General features: G+C 51.5%; 2 protein-coding genes across 7 annotated transcripts in view; one reads left to right on the top strand and one right to left on the bottom strand.

The window, feature by feature from the left end:
* The first annotated feature begins 423 nt into the window (after positions 1 to 423).
* AIFM2 (AIF family member 2) lies at positions 424 to 17,640 on the top strand. Of its 6 annotated transcripts, none has more exons than XM_081158227.1 (9): positions 424 to 760; positions 8,289 to 8,479; positions 8,845 to 8,960; positions 10,304 to 10,423; positions 11,178 to 11,270; positions 12,804 to 12,912; positions 13,911 to 14,063; positions 15,230 to 15,430; positions 15,862 to 17,640. In XM_081158227.1, exons 2-9 carry the CDS (start codon positions 8,302 to 8,304, stop codon positions 16,011 to 16,013), a joined length of 1,122 nt encoding a protein of 373 aa, XP_081014353.1. In that variant the 5' UTR covers positions 424 to 760; positions 8,289 to 8,301; the 3' UTR covers positions 16,014 to 17,640. The 6 variants fall into 6 exon arrangements, with proteins under 6 accessions (XP_081014353.1, XP_081014355.1, XP_081014351.1 ...); XM_081158229.1 differs by having other exon boundaries at positions 424 to 588; XM_081158228.1 differs by having other exon boundaries at positions 472 to 707.
* Positions 17,629 to 23,648, bottom strand: part of MACROH2A2 (macroH2A.2 histone) — a 43,038-nt gene continuing 37,018 nt past the window's right edge. Inside the window, exons 7-9 of the mRNA XM_081158222.1 lie at positions 23,425 to 23,514; positions 19,963 to 20,137; positions 17,629 to 18,359 (exon numbers count right to left, since the gene is read on the bottom strand). Coding sequence (XP_081014348.1) covers positions 18,194 to 18,359; positions 19,963 to 20,137; positions 23,425 to 23,514 — 431 coding nt within the window. The 3' untranslated portion in view covers positions 17,629 to 18,193. The remainder of the gene's footprint in view (positions 18,360 to 19,962; positions 20,138 to 23,424; positions 23,515 to 23,648) is intronic.

Raw genomic sequence — 23,648 nt, forward strand, 5'->3', positions numbered from 1 at the left:
CTCTCCCCAGACTATCATCCAATCGGACGGAAAGCAGAATTCGTGCCAGTGTTGTTGCCCATTTTATCCCCCAGCTCCCAGCACGGGGCCAGGCACACAGCCGTGCTCTCCCGGGTTTGCGGGATTGTTACTTATGTGCACGAAGCAAGAGGCTGGTGATGCGCTCGAGGCGGCACAGCCAGGGCCCGAGAGCCCGCGTCCCGGAGCCCCGGCGCTTCCGGCGGAAGTCGCGCCAAACTTTTAACAGGGTCCGAGGGGCCAGCGAAGGGCCCTGGCGACACCGATCCCGGGGCGGTCTGCTCCACGGTGCGGGGGCGGGCGGGGCGCGCCGGCCCCGCGGTCTCCCCTCGCCGCCGGGGGCGTGGCGGGGGCGAGGCCACAGGTCCCGCCGAGTCACGTGGGCCAGGAGGGGCCGGAGGGGCCCGGATGCGACGCGGCGCCGGCCCGAGCGGGGCGGCGGCGGGAGGCTAACGCGGCGCGAGCGGAGCGCCGGCCGTGCCCTCCCAGGTCCCCCGCGCCTGCAGAGCCCCACGGACGCCCCGAACCGGGACCGCGGGCGCCTGGAAAACGCGACGGACTGCGACGGAGGTCGGTGCGCTCAAGTTTGTGACCGTGGGCGGAGGGGACGATCGTCTGGGACACGGGGTCCCGCACCATCCCACTTGCCCCAAAACACAACGGGGAGGTTTACCCCCGGCGAGGGCAAGGCAAAGTCACCCCCTTCCCGTCCGCCCCCGAAATCACGGCAAAGTCTTCGCTGGTAAGACGGGTTCCCTCACTCACCTCGCCCCCCCACTCACCCCGCCCCCCCCTCACCCACCGGCCCAGAGGGTCGCTGCTGGTTGGAAGCTGGCGTCACCGGGCGGGAAGAAAGCCTCTGTCCCCGGGAGGGAAACCGTGGGTTTCTCAGTGCCCACGGGCTCTGGGTTGCCCGAGGAGGTCCACTTCTCCCCTCCACGAAGCCCCCGTTTCCGCGGGGCCCGAGGCCAGCGGGCGCCGAACTAACTGATGGGTCTGGGGAAGCCCAGGAGCCTGATCCACCGGGAGCTGCTTCTAGCGGGTGATCGTGGGCGCCTTCCTTCCAACGCCACCCACTAGACACAGCCGCCTGTCCCCTCAGCAAGAGCCCCTTTGACCCCCGGATGGTGAGGGCGGGGAAGGGAGAGGCGCTGGGGAGCTGACGCTCTCACAGGAGGCCGGCCCAGGACAGGGGGCAGACATAGTTTGGGGGTAGTGTGTCTTGTGTTCAGAGGCCGTTTGTAAAATATGTAAATGTGTAAACTATCAAGGAGGCCTGCTCAGATTGGGGGGTGTGTGTGTGTACTGGAGTATGCCCCTGTGCAAGCCCCAAGCTCTCAGACCCACGCACCCTCAACCCCCCTCACCCCAGAACCTAGAGAAAAGCCCTGTAAGGGCACTGTGTGTAACTGCAGATCTGGAGGGCCTCTATTTCAGGGGGAAGACTGCCGCCCATTTGGGCCTGGCCTTGCTCAGGACACCCAGCAGTTAAGCAGTAGAGCTCACCAGGGCTGGTGTGCTCCAGGGCCAGACTGGTCTTTGGCTGGTGGTCAAATAAGAAAGCCAGGCCCCAGCGAGTTTGGCTCAGTGGTTGGAGTGTCAGCCTCTGGACTGTAGGGTCTTAGGTTCGGGTGGTCAAGGGGACGCACCTCCATTGCAGGCTGGTTCCATACCCCCATCAGAGGGCCTGCGGGAGGCAACCAAGTGATACGTCTCTACCACATTGATGTTTCTCTCTTTCTCTCTCTCTCTCCTTTCCACTCTCTAAAAAGCAATGGAAAAAATATCCACTGGTGAGGATTAAAAAAAAAAAGAAAGCCAGGATCCAGACAGGGGCAGCTAGCAGACTGAGAGTGTTCTGGGAATCACAAAGTGACTGGCTCCCAAGAGGAGGTACAAGTTTTGTGGCCTCCGTTTTGGGTACAGGAGTGTGTATGACACTGGAATGAGCCTGTCTGCCCAGAGCTGTCCTCTCCTGTGACATGAAAGGATAGCCCCTTTATAAGATTTTTGAGTCCTTTTCAGAAATTGGTCTTTTTTTGGGTTATATTCAGCATGTGTTCCATGGGGAATGGGCCATGGAATGCCTACTTTAAAAAAAAAAAAAAAGTTGTATTGATTTCAGAGAGAGGAAGGGAGAGGGAGAAAGAGATAGGAACATCAATGATGAGAGAGAGTCATTGATCAGCTGCTTCCTACACACCCCCCACCAGGGATCGAGCCTGCAGCCTGGGCATGTGCCCTGACTGGGAATCGAACCTCAAATCTCCTGGATCCTAGGTCGATGCTCAATCTCTGAGCCACGCCGGGGCGAGGAGTGCCTACTCTTAACCTGCCCCCAGTGTCCAGTGAGTGAGGCTGATGGCCCCTCCTCCCTCCCCCAGGTGGATAAGGGACATTCATGGTGCTTGGAGTCACACCCTAGTGGCCCTCTCATCCAGGATGGCGCCTGTGGAAACATGGCTGTAGAAATCTATCCTGGGCATAACCAGTGAGGACTCGGAAAGCTGCGTGTTTTATTTGTAATCTCTGTGAAGCAATCCTGGACAGTGTTCTTGCATTGATCAGAACCCATGTGGTTCCTGCGGTATGTTTTCTGAGGCACGACCTCTCTACAACGTTGGCATAAATGTAACTTGCTTGTTTTTCAGTAGATTCCTGAAAGCCTCGGTATTATTAGAGAAGAATCCCCCTGGGGTCACGCTGGGTATCTTTGGTAGAGAAAACAAGATTTACTGAGAAAAATCCAGTGTAAACCAGATTTGTGTATGTGTGTATGAATGCATATTTGTGTGTGTGCGTGTGTTTTGGGGGAAGGGCAGAGGTAAATTTCCTTGGGAGTTGCTGGACAATTAGAATTTGTTCTCTTGGACCTTCTCTTATACTAATCTTCCTGAATCTAGGCAGATTTAGTTAAGATTTTCTGTGCTCTCTCCTTTGGCTTGATGTTCAGTTCAGAATCAGATGGTGGGTTTGGCAGTTCCTCAAAAAGTTAAATCCAGAGTTACCACAGGACCCAGCAATTCCGCTCCTAGGTACATACTCAAGAGAATTAAAAACATATGTTCAGCCCAGCCGGGCGTGGCTCAGTGGTTGAGTGTTTGACCTAGGATCCAGGCGATCAGGGTTTGATTCCTGGTCAGGGCACATGCCTGCGTTTTGGGCTCGATCCCCAGTTGGGGGCTTGCAGGAGGCAGCCGATCAACGACTCTCTCATCATTGATGTTTCTATCTCTCTCTCCCTCTCCTTTCCTCTCTCTGAAATCAATAAAGATATATTTTTAAAAAACCCCACAAAAAACCCCATATATGTTCACAGAAAAACTCGTGCATGAGTGCTCATAGCAGCTCTATTCACAACAGCCAAAAGGTGGAAACAACCCAAATGCGCATCGGCTGATAGATGGATAAACAAAATGGTGTCTCCATACAGTGGAATATTAATCATAAAAAGGAATGAAATACTGATACATGCTACAGCTTGGGTGAATCTTGAAAACATTATGTTAAGTGAAAGAAACCAGACAAAAGGCATGGAATGGGCAGATCTGTAGAGACAGACAGAAGATTAGTGGTTGCCAGGGCCACAGCGGCGAGGGACTAGGGAGTGACTGCTATGGGTATGGGTTTGTTTCGTTTTTTTCCTTTAGGGTAATGAACATGTTCTGGTATTAAACCGTGGGGATGGTTGTACAACTTTATGAGTGTACTAGGAACCCCTGAATTGTACACTTTAAAGTAGTGAATTTTATATGAATAATATTTCATTTTAAAAAATTAGACGGTAGGAGGTCTGCCCTGTTTTAAAGATTTTATTATTTCTGTAAAAATGACACACTTTTAAAAATATTCAGACAACACCTAAAAAAAGCTCAAAGAAGAAAGTGAAAACATCATCTGGGACCACTGTGAGCATTTTTTTTAGAGTGCCGATCTATCAGACTGTGAGGATTGAACTTGGGGAAGTTAGTGACTTTCTTTCCAAAATGGGAAGAACAACTCCCACCTGTTCAATGCACAGATATAGGTAAGAGTGCAATGAATGCTAGCTGTTGTGATCATTACATGTATGTGTATATATGTAGCTAGGTACGCTTGTCTGATTGCCTGTAAGTAGGATTAGGCTGTTCTATTACCTTTTTCATGGATAAAGTTTCTTTTTTAAGGGCTTTATTTTTTAGAATAGTTTTAGTTCACAGCAAAATTGAGGGGAAGGGTCAGAGGTTTTTCATATACCCCTTGTCCTCACACGCACGTGGCCTCCCCCATTATCAACAGTCCCCACCAGAGTGGTGAACCTGCTACAGATGATGAACATGCATTGACACAATCACCCAAAGACCATAATTTACATTAAGATTCACTCTTGGTCTTGTACATTCTATGGGTGGGGACAAATCATGGACAGACTTTTCATGTAAAAATTATCCACTCCAAAAATGAATGGCTCCAGAATATCACGCATTGTATGGGTGTATAACAGTGTATCCTGTAGTCTTCCACTGATGGAGTCTTCCATTGATGAGGCTGCATTAGAACATATAATTCAACATCGTCAATTGCGCATGTGCTTTTTGAGCACCTGCAGGGTATGTGGCTGGGAAGCAGGTCTATGGCTTAAGTCCGTGGTTTAGGTAACTGGCAAAGTGGGTAACCGCCGAGCAGAGGGGAGTTCAGCTGTCCTCACGGGTCAAGCAAGAATTGGCACTGGGCCCTGGCCGGGTGGGTCGGTTCGTTGGAGCGTTACGCTGTACACCAAAAGGTTGTGGGTTTGATTTCTGGTCAGGGCACATACCTAGGTTGCGGATTCGATCCTCGGTTGGGGCGAGTATGGGAGGCAAGAGATCAATATTTCTCTCTCACATTGATGTGTCTCTCCCCCTTCCTCTCTCTCTAAAATCAGTAAACATACCCTCAGGAGAGGATAAAGAAAAAATAAAGAATTGGCACTGGAAAAGCCAAGGAAGAGTAGGCATGTGCAAGAGTATTGGGTAAGGGAGGCTGCTGAGGAGGAAGGGTGGAATTGGCTGGAGAGCCGCCTGCCCACCATTCCCCAAGTGGGAGTGTTAGAGGTCAGTAGAGGAGAGAGAAGAACAGATTCTAGGAGAGGCTTCAGGCCCTCCCCTCAGTCAGCCCCTCATTGGCCTGGGTGTGCCCTCAGGCCCCAGGTCCCCCACTGGAACTCCAGAGAAGGACTTTGCCTTCATTGAGGGTGTGCCTGGTTGAGTAGGCCAGGGTTTGCCCTTTGGGGAAGCCCGCTGATCCTGGGTCAGTTCACTGCCCCCAGGCCTTACTGGGCTAACTTTCCTTCCCTAGTGGTTAGAACTGATGAGCATGTGGACCAGAACACTGCCCTGGTGTGACAGGCACTCTACCCTGTGTGTGCTGGCCCCTGTCACCTGCCCTCCTAGCCAACCCACCTTGTTCCCTGAACATGTCTTAAGCCCTCCTTTCTGCCACTGGACTTCTTGGCCCAAGCTAGGTCCTCTGTGGAGAAGGTCCTTGGCCCCAGGTATTTCCTAAGGCTCCTCCTTAAGCTTCCTTGGGTGGTCCAGTGTGACCTGACCCATGTGGACTCCCTCTCTCCAACAAGCTGTGTAGCTTCTCTGGGCGTGTGCCCAGCCAGCTTGGAAGTGGAGCTCTGGGTTTTTCCCTGACCTCCTTGCTGGCTGCTGGACCCAAAAGCAGGTTGGCACAGAGGGAGCCCTGCTGAGAGCAGCAGGTGAAACATACCCCTTCCATAGCCTGCCTCACTGCCTGACACATTCCCAGCCTCTGTTGAGCTCCTGGTGTTTACTCCTGACCTCTGGCTGGGCCCCTGTGCCCTCTCAGGTTTTAGCCCCCAGGAGACATTCTCCTTCTGGCCCAGTTGGCAGATTCAGCCTGACACTGGGGGGCGGGGGCGGGGAGCGCCTCTGGACAACCTTTCTGAGCGCCTGGAGCCGTGAAGGTGGCACTGCCTGCTGGGGACTCGTCCTTGTTCCAGCCCTGCTGAGGGCTGTTTCCTCATCTGTAAATGGGTAGAATGCACAAGCCTCAAGGAGGTGGGGACCATTTAGCCACTGAGAAACAAAGTTAAACCCCCTCCAACCTTCTCTGCCAGATCTTCCTCCCCCACCGTGTTCTCCCACCCCCACCATGTTCTCCCTCCCTCAGCAGATCCTCCCTCCCTCACTACATTTTCCCTCCTCCAGGGGAGAAATTAGGCAGTGGGCATCTGAATACCAATGAGAACGGTGCTTGAAGGTCCAACCATAAGCTGCCCCCATACGTATGGGGACCATCTTGGGGGCCACCATGTCTTGGAAACCTTTGTGTGCAAGGACATCTTAGGGTACCCATTATAGGGGATAAGTGGAGGCCTAAAGAGGAGAGGGGTTGTGCAGTAGGCCACACAGGGTGCAGGACAGAGTGGTGGTCTTCTAGCTGCTGCGGTGCCGCTGCCTGAGAGGGTCCCCGATGGGCTGGAACACGCTTCCTCCTCAAGCCTTTGGGCAGCTTGCTGTCCGTCCTTCAAGGTTGACCTGAGCCCACTTCCTCCTTCCTCACCACCCCCTGTCCCCCCCGTGAACTGCCCGTCCCTGAAGCCCACAGCCGCTGCTGGGCCTCTCTTGCTGTTTTCTGTGCAGTGTAAGCTTTGTGTCGTCCTTCAGCGTCTCTCCTTGGCAGCCTGGTTTATTTCTGCCTCTCAGAGCCGGGCACAGGCAAGGAAGAAGTTCAGTCACCAGTTGCCTCTAGCCCACGTTCCCAACAACCCCTCCCTGCTCCCAGGGTCTCAGCAGTAGTCGAGATTGCTCCTCACATAGCTGGGCTCCACGCTGGAGACCCTGAGGCCCTGCACCGTGAGCATCCTCTGGGGTTAAGCTGGGCTGGGGCAGGCCTCTGACTGCAGGCCCGGGCCAGCCTCTCAGCCCTCGAAAGGGACAGACTGGGATGCACCAGATGACCTGGGCTCCTTGGAGGGCTAGCCTGGCAGGTAGCTTCCCAGGCTGGCTGGAGGAGCCCAGGAAGCTGCCTCGTCTTCCTTTTCCCTCTGTGCTCGGCAGTCCCACTCTAGTGACCCAGCCCAATGCTGTCCTCTGCCTCAGATGTCCGCCAGTGTCCAGCTCAGGGCCAAGGGTTTTGAATTTCAGCTCCTCAGGAACTCAACCAAAGTTTGTTCAGTTTGCTGGGCACCTGTCCAGCTGTACCAGTCCATGTGTGAGCCTGAGCCTGGGGCACACTTGGCCTGCAGTCCTGGCCCTCCACTCTCTGCAGACACTGTCATCGGTGGCAGCTCCCCTGTCCGTGGGGTCAAGCGAGACCTTGCTCCCCGCCCCCCCGGAGCCTGCATGATCAGCACTGCTCCCCACCGTCTTTCTTACCAGCGAGCATTCCTTCTCCATCTTTAACCAGCACTCTTTCTCCGCACAGCAGACGTTTCTTCTTGCCCCATGCCTCCTGGAGGATGTCGCCCAGCAGTTCCAGTGTATATCCACTGGCCCAGGAATGCTCAGGGGAATGACCTGCCCACTGCAGGCCTCTCCTCCCCACCCCACTGTCATGGCCTCGGTCACACTGCCTCCTGTTTTGCAGGTTGATCGTGATAACCTGTCCATTTATCTCCTTAGACTTGGGGCTCAAGCTGATGACCTGTGAGTGGGCAGAATCTGGTCATAGTGTTTGCTTAGTGTGGGGCTTAAAGAATTTTCTTTAGTTCCTCTGATGTTCACAGTTCCCCGCAGGTGTGCCCACCATTCCTGTTACTATGCATCTGACCAGCTTCCCATGTACATGCCCGTGTCCTCCGGCTGGCCCTTTCAGTTTGTCAGCCTCTCCTTTACAAGGGCAGGGGCTGTATCTGTCTGTCTGTCTGTCTGTCTGTCTTTGACCCCAGGATCCATGGCACAGGGCGCTCTGAAGAGCAAGTGTTCATTTAAGTTATGTTGATGAGTAAGCAAATACACTGAGTGGGAAAAAAGTGCAGAACAGTTTAATGTGCGCAAAAACAGTTACGATCGTAGGTGCACAGAATATCTCTGAAGGATTCATATAAGCTTGGTAACAGTGATGCGGTGGAGAATGGAACTGGGTGGTTGGGCGATGGGTTGGAATCATGATACCCCTGTTCTTTGGAATTCAGGTTTTACAATTAAAATCTTAATAATGATGACATTAATGTAAAAGATCAAGTCTTGGCATTTGAGACCTTTCTTGCTGTGGGCTCATCTCTGTCCTCCCAGCCTTGAGCCGCCTCTAACTCTGATATGGTCTCTCCTCTATTCCTGCAGTGCCTGGTTTGAGATGGGGTCCCAGGTCTCCATGGAAGTGAGAGGTGTGCATGTGGTGATCGTAGGTGGGGGCTTTGGTGGGATTGCAGCCGCCAGCCAGTTGCAGGCACTGAATGTCTCCTTCACGCTGGTGGACATGAAGGACTCCTTCCATCACAACGTGGCAGCCCTCCGGGCCTCCGTGGAGAGTGGTAACAGGCTCCTTTCTGGGACTTTCTTGGTGGGAGTGGGCTTTTCATGCTGTGGGGGTGGGGGTGGTCTTCTCAGCTTAGGGTGAGGTGCCTAAATTCTACCACTAGACAAATTCTGGAGAATCTTAAGGTTACTGGCCTTAAGCAGCTACCATATCAAGGCCCCAGAAGAGCCTGAGCTTCCTTGAACACCCGAGGCCCAGACTGGCACCTTAGGGGGTAGTGGGTACCTCGGGTATACCACTGGCCCAGCTGTTTGGGCAGAGGTACCCCTGTTGGTATGTAGCTCAGGAGAGGTTCTGAATTATTCTGGCTTCCTGTGGGGCACCCAGTTTTACACTGTGATCTCTGTGTCCGTTCCCCAGGGTTTGCCAAAAAGACATTCATTTCCTACTCGAAGAGCTTCAAGGATAGCTTCCGGCAGGGTCGGGTGGTTGAGATCGATCTAAAGCATCAGAAGGTGCTGCTGGAGCATGGTGAGGTGAGCAAGGGCTGCCAGGATGCCCTTGGGGGGAGACCTGGGCAGGTTGCCTCAAGAGTGGAGCACCGCCTCTGGCCCCCAAGCCCTGCCTGGTGCTGATAGCAGCTTTCTCATAAGCAGAGGCCTGACTACAGCAGCCACAAGAGTGGTGGCAGACATTTCATGAGCCTTCCCTGTATGCCGGGCATTGTCTTCAGCCCTCCATAGTCTCATTTAACTCCCACCATGACTCTGAGGGAGGTGGTGTAGCCTCATTTTACAGAGGATAAGTGGCTTGCCCAGGATCCCACAGCTGGGAAGAGATTCAGCTGGGACTTGACCTCAGGCAGTTTCACCCCAGAGCCCATGCTCTGAAAGCCACTGTCCTGGACCAGCCCCAGGCCTGGCCAGCCAAGAGGGCCTCCTCACCTGCTAGAATGAAAGGCTTAGGCACGTCCAGGACCCATGTCTCTGGATTGGGAGGTCATGGGGGCAGAGGTTTTCTTCATTCCTCGAGTTCCTCAGCCCGGTGTGTAGCGCGGTACCTGGTACACACCTGCAGTGACACGAGCTCCACCCATGAGCAGCCACTAGCCCACTCGTCATGTTGAGAGTTACCTCCAGCCTTCCCCTCTGCTGTATTCAAAGTTAAAGGGGGATTAGAAAAAGGGGACATAATTTTCTGTTCTCAATGAGTATGTGATTTAGTGTGGATCAGTCCTCCTTGAATTGATTTTAAGGCTGGGAATCTCTCAGTTGGAAAGATTGCTGAGAGTCTCCTTGTTCTGTGGTTTTGGGCCAAACTTTTCAGAGCCCTGGAAGGGTCCATGTGGGCATCTCAGGCCTCCACAGGAAGTGGGGACTGAGTGGGACACAGACCTCCCGCTCCCGGTCTTCCTCCCATCAGAGCAGCACTGATTTTGTCAACTTGATATATGTAGGCTGCAAACAGGACCTGTCCTCTCCCTTCTTTCCTTTCTGTCTTTGTGGGCACAGGGGGTAGTTTTGTCTAAAATGCCTAGGAGAGCCTGAGCTAGTTCCATGTCAGAAGCTGGAATCCTGCTTATTTCCCACAAGTAGTTTCCTGTTTCCTGCTTACCTGCCTCCCACTGCAGGGAGCTCACCCCTCTCATTTCCATGTTGGGTGGCTCTGGGAGGAAGTAAATCTGCTTCCTTAGGTATTCTAGTGCTGGATTCTAGTGCTGCCCCTTGGCCTAACCATGTGATGGTTTTGCTCCCCTCCAAGGAGGGCTCCCTCAGAAAGACCAGAGGGCCTCACTACCAGGTGCTCCTTGCCCTGTGGGCCTAGAGTTGGATGAAGAACCCAAGCCTGTCCTCACCCTTCTTTTCCTTGCCCCTCACAGGCACTGTCCTTCTCACATCTTATCCTGGCCACGGGTAGCACTGGGTTCTTCCCCGGCAAGTTGAACCAGATTTCCAGCCAGCAGGATGCCATTCAGGCCTATGAGGACATGGTGAAGCAGGTGAGCCACCCCCTGGCCAGGGGCCGGGCAATGAGAGCAGACTGGGTGGCCCCGGGAGAGCGGAACAGCTGTGGGGACAGTTGGGGCTGCAGTAAGGAGATCCTAGGAGGTGCTTGGCTGTGACAGTGGCTACAAAGATGGAGAGTTATTAGAGAGACTTTTGGGAGGGGACCTTTGGATCTGTCATCAAAGTCTGGACATGAGCACCCAGACCTGCTCATGTAGTGGTTGGTGAGTACCCAGCTCCTCTCTCAGGGCTCCTGGCTGCACAGGGCCTTGTGATTTATAGAGCAGGCTTGGATCCATGACCTCAGCCAGCTTTCCCAGAGACCCTGAGAGATGGGTGGGATTGGGTCAGTCCACTTTGAACTGATGAGGAGTGGAGATCAGAGGAAGATTGTTAGGTGAGTGCTGCTCCATGGTTCAGCCAGTCCTTTCCTTCTCTGCAAAGCTTCTGAGAAGCCAGGGAGAACAGACATTAGTGTATAGGTTAGGAGCCCGGCTTTGAACTCAGACAGATCTGGGCTTTAGTCATCTGAAGGGTGGGCAGGTATGATACCTGCCTTTTGGGGCTGTTGTGAGAATCAAATGAGAAAAGGCAGGAAGACACCCAGCAAGTGCCATGCCCCAAGGAAGCACATTTGGACCCCAAATTTGGAGAGTTCTCTACTTTTTTGGCAAGCCCTCCCCCCAGTGCTGCCCAATGAGGCAGGGTGAATTTGAGGGCGCGCTTTCACATTTGCTTCTGCTCTAGGTCCAGCGCTCCCAGTCCATCGTGGTGGTGGGCGGAGGCTCTGCAGGAGTGGAGATGGCAGCGGAGATTAAAACAGAATACCCCGAGAAGGAGGTGGGCAAACGGCCTTGGCTTTGAGCTCTCAGTGGCTGGCTTCTTTCTGTGTTGTCTAAGGATAATCAGGAATCTGTTCAGGTCCTGGGTGGCAGAGCTCCCTTAACATAAAGTGGGAGCCTGGGGGCTCTCTGCACTGAGGGGTCCCCTAAAGTCCCTTTCTGCTGGGAATTTTTCTGGAGAACCAGGGTGTGTCCTAGTTCAGTGAGGGGTCCTGTCTTCTGGTCCAACCAGGAAGATTAAGCCTAGGGGAGACACCTTACAAAAGATGAACTACTGTGTCCTAACACAAAGCGTCCCAGCTTTGTGATCTAAGCCGAGACTTTGATTGCCTCTTTTTGCTGACACCTAACTTGGTCAAAGGCACCCTTGGTTGGTTTTCTGTCTGGGGCAAGCTGTGGCTTTTTTGGTCTTTAAGAGAGGTAGCCCTTGCCCTGGACAGCCCCATGGGGAGCCGGCAGTGCAGCCTCTCATTAAGGACTGGCTGGCACTGCCTTCTGCCCACGGGAGGGTGTCCCTGTTCCCTTTTAATGATGGAGGGATAGAGCATCTGCCTGGCACCCTGGAGAGAACAAACACATCCTGGCAGCTGCGAGGGCTCAGCTGAGGGCTGAGTGATGATTGGTAATTACGGAGGCAAGAGCATGTTTGCAGCTGATGCCAGATCAGCCTCTGAGAGCCACATGGAGCCTGTGGCTGGTTCTTTTTCCCTTGGGAAAGGCACGTAGGTTTTGAAAAGTGAGATCGATATGGGCTAATTTAATTATACGGTTGTTCTCTGACAAATTGTTGGAAATTATTATGAGTAACTGACGTAAAAGTTCATTAATTTTGATTTATGGGGTAAAGACCAGTCTGAAGTAGGAAATGACTCAGTATAACTTCCGTATGTTTATGATTAATAGACAAATAAGAGTAATAGTAGCCACCGTGCTGAGTCATGTGCTTTATACACATGTGCTCACTTCATCATTACAACATTTCTCTGAGTGGGACTGTATCCCATCTTACTGAGTTGTCAGGCAGTGTCCGAGTGAGTATCCGAGATGGGATTTCAACCCAGGCTGTCTGATTTCAAAGTCCAAGCTTTAAACATCACTCCAGGCTGCCTCCCACTTTCCTGTGCTGACCCAGGCAGCAAGTAGACATGCCTGGAAGCTCCAATTTTAGAACCAGCTTTAATGTAAATGTGAGGTTGATTTACAGTTAGAATGTCAATGAGTTACATATATAGACTGTACAACCATAAGTGCCTGAGGATGCTTGAAAATAATTTTCCACGTGGTGCTCCGTGTGGTGATGGCGCGCTGGCACATCCTGAGCGTCCTAGATTAGGAGACGTGCATTCCAGCCCAGCTTGCTGTTAACTGGTTCCAGTGTTGGGCAAATTGCTTTACTTGGGCCTCAGTTCCCAAACCTGTAAACTGGAGGTAGGGGAGGAGGTGGGGGAGACAGACTGGTGTGTCTTAAGCCTCTTCTTGTGAGCAGAAGCCTCAGTGGCTCCTTCTATGTCCTATGGTTGTTTGTCCCCAGGTCACTCTTATTCACTCACAAATGGCCCTGGCTGACAAGGAGCTCCTGCCCTGCGTCCGGCAGGAAGCGAAGGAGATCCTGCTCCAGAAAGGGGTGCAGCTGCTTCTGAGTATGTGCCAGTTCCCCTCTGCCCTGCCCCTCTCCCTGGCCTGGTGAGATTGGGCTCAGAGACTTGGTCACTGCCCCCAGCTCTAGGGTGGCCATGCTCTGAGGCTTGGGTTGAGCATCAAAGCCCATTTGAGGCCTGCTGTCCAGTTGGAGGTTGTGTCTGTCCTCGGGCAGGGCAGAGGCCCTAGTACTTACGGGATTTCCATGTGACAGAGGTGGCACTGTCCTGGCTATGGGTTTGGATAAAGTGCACATGGTACTTATTTGTTGAATGATTTAAAAAAATCACCTAAAGGATTTGACCTGAATTATGATGTCTCTGTGGTGGAGAGAATAGGGTTGTTTGGTTTCTGTTTTGAGGGTGGTGAGGAGTGTGAGTTTTGTCCAGAGCAAGAGAGAAGAGAACCCCCCAGCTAGACAGTGGGGCTCTAACCCCAGTGGTGTCCTACATACTACACAGGGCTCAGCCTCTTTGTTTTTTTCAGGGAGGCATGAGGCATCTGCTCTGTGAAAGCCCACCTTGGCTCTTGGTCTTCTTGTACCTGCCTTCCAGTACTGTGGTCATCTTTACTTTTAGGCAGAGGGGACAGTAGGCTGGCTCCTTGACTGTTCTTGCTTCACCTTTGTTGGTGTGTCTGGAGGGCTCATCCTGCCTGGTCAGGTTGGCATAGCTGACAGTCAGGGAGGCATGTTGGAGGTCCTCCTCAAATAGCTTTCCCCACAACTTGAAAAACTCAGCTCCAAACTGCATCTTGGAACTTCCCTTCCATTGTATCCCTTGGGGCCCGATATCCAGGTTATACTTCTTGGGGCAGCGAATGGACTGGGAGAAGAGCAGGGAGGTAAGTGGGGAGTGGAGTCATTGCCTACTTGAGCCACAGTGTCCAGGCCTTTCCTGGGGCCTTTATAGATTTCCAGATTTCCCCAGTTCAGCCTTGGCCCAGACCTTGGCCTTGATGACCCTCTGCCAGCCTCCTGGTCACAGACCTCCCTTGACAGGTGAGCGGGTGAGCAACCTGGCGGAGTTGCCTTTCAACCAGTATCGAGAGTGCATCAGTGTACAGACTGACAAAGGCACCGAGGTGGCCACCAACCTGGTGATTGTCTGCAACGGTATCAAGATCAACAGCTTTGCCTACCACAGTGCATTTGGTAAGCAGGAGGTGGAGCCATTGTCCTTTCCCCAGATTGTGTCCAAAAGGCCCCTCAGGCCTTTTCCCCAGGAATCAGCACCACCCTACCTTTTTCCTCCATCCCAGCAGCTCATTTGTGTCTTCTGAATGATGACTTCAAACTTTAAATTCAGGTTCAGGCTCACTTTTGCTGTCCTTTCCTCAGCTGTGATGATGACGACTTAGCCCAAGATGTCCAAAATGACGAGAATCTTCCAAAATTGGGGCTGCCCCCAAGGGGTGAGAGATGAGAACAGTTTTCAGAGAGCCAAAAAAGATCTATTTTCTGTTCCTTTCCTTGGGTCACAGATGCAGAGGAAATTCTGGGGTCAAGCCTTTCTCTATTCACAGGTGTGCTGCTCCCCAAACCATGATCCAGATGTTTAGCCACTGGAGCTTGGAATGACCATTTGGGGAGTGGGAGCAGTATTGTGGCTTCATGTTCTTAAAGCTCAATATTGAACTGTCTAGCTAACTGAAACGTGGAGCAGGTGGACTGATGACCTCCATGTGTGAACTGGAGACTCAGTGGCTCCTTGTCATCCCTGTGGTTGCTGTGTCCCCAGGTCCCCATCATTTATTCTTGAGTACCATTCCTGCATAGGGAGCTCCTACTTTGTGCCCTGCAGGAAAGACTTATCTGATCCCAGAGGAAGGAGGCTAGTCCAGGCCAGGCATGGGGGTGGAATCAAGGGCATACAATGGACAGAGATCCCAAAAATTTAACACCTAATTGTTCTAATGTTATATTTCAAAGATAAACTCTTTTAAGTCCCTTAAAGTGAAAAAATTATCATTTATTAAAGCCCTGCATTTATTTTAAAAATCTGATCCACAGTCAAAAGAAGATCCAAGACTTCGCAAGTTGTGAACTTAAGCACTGTCAGTCAGTCATGGTAACGTATCGAGTTATGCACATTACATACCATGACACTTGCTGTCTTTCTAACCACTTTCCACCCTGGAATAGTAACCTTGCCTTTGCAGGAAGAATTCTAAAGCAGGGACTTCAAGCAGAAATTAGGTGGGAGGCTTGCCTCTGGAGGATGTGCCTTTGCAGGGTGGCTTGATCAGCACCAGAGCCACCCAGCACTGTTCTGGAGGCCACTTAACATGTCAGCTTAGCATCTTGGTTTTGCCTGGCAGATAGTCGACTGGCCAGCAATGGTGCCCTGAGGGTGAACGAGTACCTCCAGGTGGAGGGCTGCAGCCACATCTATGCCATCGGCGACTGTGCTGATGTGAAGGAGCCCAAGATGGCCTATCACGCCGGCCTCCATGCCAACATTGCTGTGGCCAACATCATCAACTCTATGAAACAAAGACCCCTCAAAGCCTATAAACCAGGTAAGGGAGCCTCACATGCTTCACAGTTTTAAGAATTGGGGTTAGACATGGTGAAGCCTTTGAGGTGACTGATCCATTAGCACAAATTTTCTTTTTTTAAAAAACACGTATTTTTATTGATTTTGGGAGAGGGAGAGAAACATTGATGTGAGAGCAAAACATCAATCAGCTGCCTCTGCAATCCCCCTACTGGGAATTTAGCCTGTAATCTGGGCATGCGCCCTGACTGGAAATCGAACCAGCAACCTTTCGGTGCACAGGACGATGCCCAGCCAACTGAGCTGTAGCAGCCAGGGCCAGGACAAGCTTTCAAAGCTGGCTATAGACACACTCCCTAGATTGCTTTAATAATTGGGAATTAATAAATAAATCTGAGAATTGCAGGCCCACAGATGGCGAGCAGGATTCTAGTTTGTGCCTCTGCTCCACAGGTGCACTGACGTTCCTCTTGGCCATGGGGAGAAATGATGGTGTGGGCCAGATCAGTGGCTTCTACGTGGGGCGGTTCATGGTCCGGCTGGCCAAGAGCCGGGACCTCTTTGTCTCCACAAGCTGGAAAACCATGCGGCAGTCTCCACCCTGATGAGGAGACTGGGCGGGAGACGAGGTACCACCATCGCCTGGTGAATGGATTGCTTGACAAGTGGTACCTGCCTGACAAATGCCAAAGGGCATTCTTTCTGGAGTAAGATGCCAGTGATGTACTCACCAGAGACACAACTTACAGAAAATCAAAAATGGAGAGGAGAGGAGAGAGGGAAAGTGAGAGAGGACAAAGGGAGAGTGAGAGGAGAGGGAGAGTGAGAGAGGAGAGGAGAGAGGGAGAGTGAGAGGAGAGGAAGTTAGAGAGAGAGAAAAAGAGAGAGAGATATACATTAAAAAGACACCTCCCCAGAGGGTTCCTTCTGGGTTTGGCAAGGCCTGCTTGCCATGTGCTGGCCAAATGCTTCGCTTGGTCCTGGGGAAGGCAAAGTGGCCTTCTCTGCCGTAGACTCCTCTTGGATGTGTGACCATGAGCACCTGGGGTGTGGCATTCAGAGCTCTCGGAATGGCGGCGGGGAGCTGGGTCTCCTGATGGCTGGTACCCTGTCTGTAAGGGCAGGAAGGAGGGCCTGCAAAGTGAGACCAGCAAAGGAAGGGGATCTGTACCCGTCTTACCCGTCGTTCAGAGAGGGGGAAGCACACGCATCCTGTAATACTGTGGTTGTTAATAGGAGCCTGATTTTAAACTGTTAGTCCCTACAGCCTTTAATCTTAATGAAACTTTCTATATTTCCATTTTTAGACCCTGATTATATATCATAGGTTACATTTAAGAAAAGATAAAAATATCCCTGTTGGTTAGTCCATTCTAACAGTGAGTTTTTACAAAGCTAACAGAAGTGAAGACCGAAACCAGGGCTGCCAGCCGCTGGAGGAGTTTAAGGACAGGCAGCCGAGCTATGTGACCTTTGGATGGGTCACTGGCTGGTGAACATTCAAGGAGCAGACGGGGGTCAGCAGGCGAACCCGTGTGCTTCCAGGTTGCTGTCAGGGGCAAATTTTTAAGTGACAAAACTGATGCTAGGGGACCCTTTGAGGTTTTGTGCTTCTGGTTTCTTGGCCAATCCTAATGTCACTTACCTGGAGACCCAGCCATGTGGCAATAATGCCTGCAAGCAGCTGGATTAAGGTACATACATGACTCCCCTACTTGGGAGAGAACTTCAATCTGGAGGAGCCAATATTGGACCATGTAAGTTAACTCTCTACAGCAGAAGTGGTTGATGAATTCATCTGAATAAACTCAGGTTCTGCCCCTGCCCACCCTGTCCCTCCCTGCTTACTTTGGATGGTGGCTTCTGGATACTTGGCCAGAATCCCTGGACACCAGCCTCCCTGGGGCTGTCACTCCATCATGTCTGGGTTGTGGCCTGGGCCTAATGAAATATGCCTCTCTCCCAAAGCATGGCCTCCCCACTGGAGCTTTGCCCCAGGCTGCGTTCTTGGGGACCAAGGCCAACTAGGTCCCCCTTCTGGAAGCAGGACCTGATGCCTGAGAAACACAGGCCAGTTGTGCTATCTGACCTGGGCCTAGCATGGCAGGAGTCAAAGCCCATTAGAGACAGGACTTGTTCCATTTATAACATTCTAGACGTGTCCACCACACCCACGGGGACGGTTTTCCAAACAGGAAAATGTTGCAATAAAAGAATATGTTGTAAGAAAGACACTGGATCTTTTATTTTTTTCTTTCATTTTCTTTTTCTTTAAAAAACAAAACAAAACAGAAAAAAGCCTGAAGCAAAACCTTTTTAGGAGTAGAGATATAGGGGTGCGGCGGGGGCACTAAAACAAGAGAAAGCACCGGTGAGATGCCTAAGTTTCTCCTCTCCGGCACTGAACACAGCCAGCCAGCAAAGCCCGGGTCATTCGGTTGCCATCCTTCCTTGCAAAAGGAGAAACAGAAGACTTAAGAATTTTGAAAGGATTTTCTTTGTGTGTGTAAAAGTCAATGCTATAAATCTAAAATGAAGTCTGTTTTTTTTAAAAAGTTCTAAAACAACAGGAAGAAAACACAAGGAAAGAACCCCTCGCGGAGACCTGGTTTTTGGGACTGAGGCTCTTTTTAAGGAGAATATAAAATGCAGAGGGCTCCTTCCACGGGCGGGACCTGCTCCCGAGGCCGCCCAACACTCCCCTGGTCCCCCTTCCTCTCTCCTTTTGAAAAATAAAACCCGCTCCTGGGACGATCCTCCCGCAACTCCAGGCCGGCAGCGGCGGCTACTTGGTGTCGAGCTTGGCCATCTCCTGCACGTAGATGCCGATGCTCTCGCTGTCGAACAGCAGGAAGTAGACGTTCTTCAGTGAGGACGCGCTCGAGTCGTCGAAGTGGGCCGAGATGGCTTTGAGGGTCACCTGAGCGGCCGTCTGTTTGGGGAAGCAGTTTCTGTGCCAAAGGGAAAAAAACTCATGTCACTTTGGTCCCCAGGACCATGGAATAACAGCCCGGGGTGAGGGCAATGCGGGCCCTTCTTATCTTGGCGCTGGGCCCTGGTTTCTATGGCATGGGGTCTCACCATGTGCAGGCTGGCCCACATAGGATCTCCTTTGATGCTAGTCAGAGGGACAGCCTGGGGGATGGGGGGCAACAAGCAGGGGACTGGCATCCTCACATTACAGGTGCCACACTGGCTCAGAGGCACAGTGGTTTTAGCCAGGGTCATAGGGCTGGCCAGCGGGTGGCGCCCTGTGCTTGAATATGTAGCCTGACTTAAGCCAAACTTGGCTTTAAAAACTACCAATTCAGCATTTCAAATACCTGGTCTTTAGAAAAGCACATCTAGTTTTCTTTTTTTAGCTGCCTCAAAACTGGTTTACATGGTAAATTGTTTATTAAAGGGAAAATACATGCTTAAAAGCTTGTCTTCATGATTCCTTTTCATGCACTTAATGTTCCTCTCATCAGCCCATATAGATGTGCTGTGTCATTTCAGCAGCAGTGACTCTGGGCTGGGCCCCAAGCACCAGGAAGCTGAGACAGCACTGTCTGCCAGGGCGAGCCATGGCACCAGCCTCTAGGGCCTAAGCCATTGTGGGCATGTGGGTCACCAAGCCCCCCTGGGTGATCCCAGGATAGGCCTGTCTAATGAATTCTGACTTATATGTAGTGTCTGTCCAGAACATCATGGCATGTGGTCCGCTATGCAAAGAATTCAGCCTGCAGCCTCTGGGCTGGGCTGGGCTTTGGAGACCAGCGCCTCTTGCTTAGGTTGGGATAGGATTACAGCAGCAGGAAGCTAGGCCTCTTATTTCCCTCTTAGCCTTCCCAGAACCCAGATTAACAGAATGTCTTTAGAGTGTAAGTCATATCTGTGTCATCAGGGCATCTCCCAAGAGACGAGTTCAAAATTAAGGCAATAACTTGCTTTGGCTCTAAGCGTGAAGAGAGGGGACATGCTGCATGTGAGGACAGATATCCTTGTTATTTACCCAAAATACTGTTCTCCCCCCCAGCTGGGGTCTCTGACAATTAGAACAGTCTGTTCTCCAACCCACCAAAAGCAAACCCTAGGTGACAGCCTCTCAGTTCTCTGGGTGTGCATGTCAGAGCCTCAGCCTTCTGGGCCTCCTGCTTCCCAGAGCCCAGGAGTCCCCTGGGGATTCTGAGGCAGTAGGCCTGGAGCGGGTCTGAGGTTCTGAATTCTAACACAGTGGGGTTGCTGCTGCTGAGCTGTGGACCACACTATGAGTAGCAGGGCCTTCAAAGCCTGGTGTTTTCTGATCACGTGTCCTAGACAGGGACAGCTGGTGGGAACCTGGCCTTCGAACTCTCAAAAAAGAAGTCTGCCTCTCGATACTCCCCGCTGCCCCCTCCGAGTGTTCTGGATGGAAACTGGGTTTCTTGCCCTATTGCCCAGTCAGCATGCTTGGCTGTGCTGGCAGCCTTTGGTCATGTCATCTGGAACTGCCAGAGTGGAGGAGCACTGGGTCCCAGGGAGAAGGCTGGCCTCCAACCTCCCCTGCCCGCCCGCCTGGAGAGCGCCTCTCACCTGCCACTGGGGAAGGGTGGGAAGGCCACAGACTTTAGCTTCTTGTCCTCTGCCGCCGACAGGCAGTTTTTGATGGTCTCTTCAAGCTGCTCTTCACATTTGTCGGATCCCCACTGAGGGATGTGACAGTGGATGACAAATTTGGCTGCAAGTCCGCTGGTTTGGCTGACAGCGGCTGGGACATGGGAGAGAAACGCTGCAGGTTATGTCCTAGTCTCTACCTTTAACCAGGGCGTTAGGCTGAACCCCACATGTCCCTATGAGATGTGTGGGGGACAAGGAGGTGACAGAGAAGTTGGCCAGAAAGCATTCATTCCATGCTTTTGATGGGGACTACATTTACAGAGCAGGCGCTGTGCTGGAATTGCTCTGGATAGTCGGCACAAGCTTTTTTCAAGGCTGATGTGACAGCATGTGACTTTCATGTGGTCTGCCAACTAGTCACGAGGTGAGGCTGCCTACTTACCATGGTTCCTGATCGGAGGTACACACCAGAATCATCTGGGAGGCTGTAGGAGGCTGAGGAATGGCCTCCCCACGTGTCCACGCCCTAACTCCTGGACCCTGTGAGTATTGCCTTGCATGGCATAAGGGGCTCTGCAGATGTGATTCAGTGAGCGATTTTGAGATGGGGACATAGTCCTTTTAAGAGGGAGGCAAGAAGGTCAAGGTGGGAGATGATGATGTGACAAAGCAGAGATGGGAGAGAGGCGTCCCGGAGCCAAGGAACATTGCAGCCGAGGATTGGCAGAGGCAAGGAACAGCCCCCCTGGGAAGGAACCAGCCCTGCCATCATCTTAAGTTTAGTTTTTTAAACACTGCTTGTGAACTTCTGACCTCCCGAACTCATGAGAATAAATCTGTGTTGTTTGAAGTCACAAAATTTGTGGTACTTTGTTACAGCAGTGATAGGAAGCTAATACAATGGCTTTTAGACTTTTAACAAGCAGATGTGCCTACCCCCCACCCCGAGATCCTGACTCAGCAGGTCTGCTGTGAGAGCCACTGCACTTGGCCATACACTCCCCCAGATAGTGACTGTCTTTCTGATCATCGCTGAGGAGCCTGCAGGGCGCAGGGAGCAGGCGTTCACACTGTTTGTGACATGTGCCCCAGGCCCAACATGTGCTCAACAAAATCACTCATCCTGGAAACCAGATTCCTTTCTCCCTCTGTCCTTGGAACACCGGTCAGTTTTCTGAGACTTGTCTCATTCCAGGACCATCTTCCTCATCTCCACCGCCACCTCCCACTCATCCCATCCAGCCTTCAGGCTGATTAGGACTCACAATCACTGTCAGCCCGGACTGAGCTGAGCTTTCAGAGAGAAGGTGCATTTGCTTCTGTGTCACCTGGGGACACTACCAAACCAAGGTCATGTCCCACTAACTTCCCGGCCTGAGGTGATTGGGCCACCCTGGACTTGGCTGCAAGTCTGCGGCAGTACCGGCTTATGGTTCAGATTCTCTAGTGAGGCTTTTCCCTCTTGGTCAACACAATGCCAAGGTCAAGGCACACACCTACTGCCCTCGGTGCTCAGTGGGTCCATGCCTTGCTTGCCCTTAAACTGAAGGTGTCCTGGCTTTACATGGGGTCTCCTACTAGATACCCATCTTGGAAATCTATTCTTTCTTAGTGGAATATAGAACAGGGCATATATTACAAGTGGTGGTGTTTTTAAACTAAATGAAATACGATGTTAGAACTTGATGAACTGCCTCCCCATTCCAGACTCACCCTCGCCAGTCCCTTCTTCTCAGGGAAATCCCATCCCAGGCCATAGAGACTTGGACCTAACAGATCTGTACTGGTTTCTGAGCTCAGGACTGTGCTCTGCAGCCCTCTCCTGGGTTCACTCGTTTCTCACAGTGAGGCCTCCAGCAGTTCTTTCAGGGAGCAGCTGCGGATTTCTAACAACTCCTGAATGTCTGACATTGTGCATCCTTCGCCTTCCCTTTTGAATAATAACAAAGTAACCTGTGGAATTCTCCATCAACAGATTTCCCCCTCAGGGCTTGGAAGATATTTCTTTCCCATCTCCAGCATCCTTTGTTTCCGAGAAAAATCCGCTCTCAGGAGAACTGTCTACAAACCATCTGCCTTTCCTCTTGGGTTGCTTTTCAGGTTTCTCTTCAGTTTTGAACTTCTGAAGTGTCACCACGATTTTCATTGATTATACTCAACGTTTTCAACCTGAGGACTCATGGGTTTCATTCTGGAAATGTCTCAGCCATGATCTTTAAAAATCCTGCTTCTTGCCCAGTGGTTGAGCATCAACCCATGAACCAAGAGGTCACCAGTTTAATTTCTGCAAACTCTCCTATCCCTGCCCACATGAATATTTGTCTTATATTTCAGTGCGGTTCTGTCTTAAAATTTAAAAAAAGAAATTCTATCATTGCTATATGTATGGGGAATGGTATGTGCAGACTGTACAGTGTGGATTCATGTTCTTTCTTGACTTGAAACCTCCATTACTTTTCCAGCGATCTAATCTGATCGTGACAGTCCCCGGCTTTAACTTTCAAAGGAGCCCCTCTCATCTACCAGGGTCTCCTTCTACCTGCTGCTCCCTGTTGGCTCATGACCAAGCCTTCCTACGCACAACGCCCTTAAGGCCATGATGACCTGCCCTCAAGTGGGTCTTATACCCTCACGGGGCCTCCCCTTCTCCCTCAAGCAGAGGGCGAGCGCTGCAGTCCTGTTCCCATCTCTCTGTGCCCCACTCTTGTGGCTGTCTTTCCTCCTAGGCTGTCCAGTGCTTGAGGGCAGGAGTGGGATTTATTGTCTTTAGAGCCTGAGCATCGGGGCAGCACCTGGCACTGACTAGACAGATGATCACTGCGGTGGCGTGGGTGGGGACACAGATCTGAAGTTGGACACACCCATCAAAAAAATTACCCAGTAGTCTCAAAAACAGGTGTTCAAACAAAAACTTGTGCACAAATGTTTCTAGCAGCTCTGTCCACAATAGCTAAAGGTGGAAACAACCCAGTGATGAATGGATAAACAAAATGGAATATTATTCAGCCATCAAAAGGAATGAAGTTCTGATATATGCTACATGATGAACCATGAAGAAACTATTATGTGAAAGAAGTCAGACGCAAAAGGTCACATATTGTAGGACTCCATTTATATGACAAGTCCAGAAGAGGCAAATCCATAGGCACAGTGGTTACCAGGGACTGAGGGAAGAGAATGACTTAAAGTTACCCAGTAGCTCCAGGCCATTTTTGGGTGATCTGATGCAAATTCACTTGAACTATCCAGATACTTTATAGCCCCCAAAGCACATGAAATGATCTACCTAGTTTAGGATCTGGGCCGCTCAAACTAAAAACTAGCTTTCTAATCAGGCATGGCATCTTTTGCTTTGCACAGAGTATGTGGGAAGCATGTAATGCTGGAGAGGGGGGTGGCGAGGCTGTACTGGGAATATGGGCCCAGTTCCACACTTACCTTCAGCGACTTCCAAAGGGCCTTGGGATTTGCGGAGCTCCTTTACCGTTTCCAAGAACTCTTTCCCCCCAGCCTTTTCCAAGGCTTTACCTGTGAAGGAGAACAAGCGGAAGCCACCACAGTTGCTCTTTTCAATGTCATTAATTACACTGCTTGACATACTTTTACTAGGCCAGAAAAAACAAACAAACGAACCATACCCAGAAAGTCAGAATAAAACTCTG

Source organism: Miniopterus schreibersii (genome assembly GCF_964146895.1).
Source record: "Miniopterus schreibersii genome assembly, chromosome: 14".
NCBI lineage: Eukaryota > Metazoa > Chordata > Mammalia > Chiroptera > Miniopteridae > Miniopterus > Miniopterus schreibersii.

What these genes read in the sequence shown, in the direction of transcription:
- AIFM2 (XM_081158227.1), top strand. Translation starts at nt 8,302, where the DNA reads ATGGGGTCCCAGGTCTCCATGGAAGTGAGAGGTGTGCATGTGGTGATC. An exon ending in CCGGGCCTCCGTGGAGAGTG is followed by an intron (nt 8,480 to 8,844) that starts GTAACAGGCTCC and finishes TCCGTTCCCCAG; the next exon opens with GGTTTGCCAAAAAGACATTC. An exon ending in ATGAGGACATGGTGAAGCAG is followed by an intron (nt 10,424 to 11,177) that starts GTGAGCCACCCC and finishes CTTCTGCTCTAG; the next exon opens with GTCCAGCGCTCCCAGTCCAT.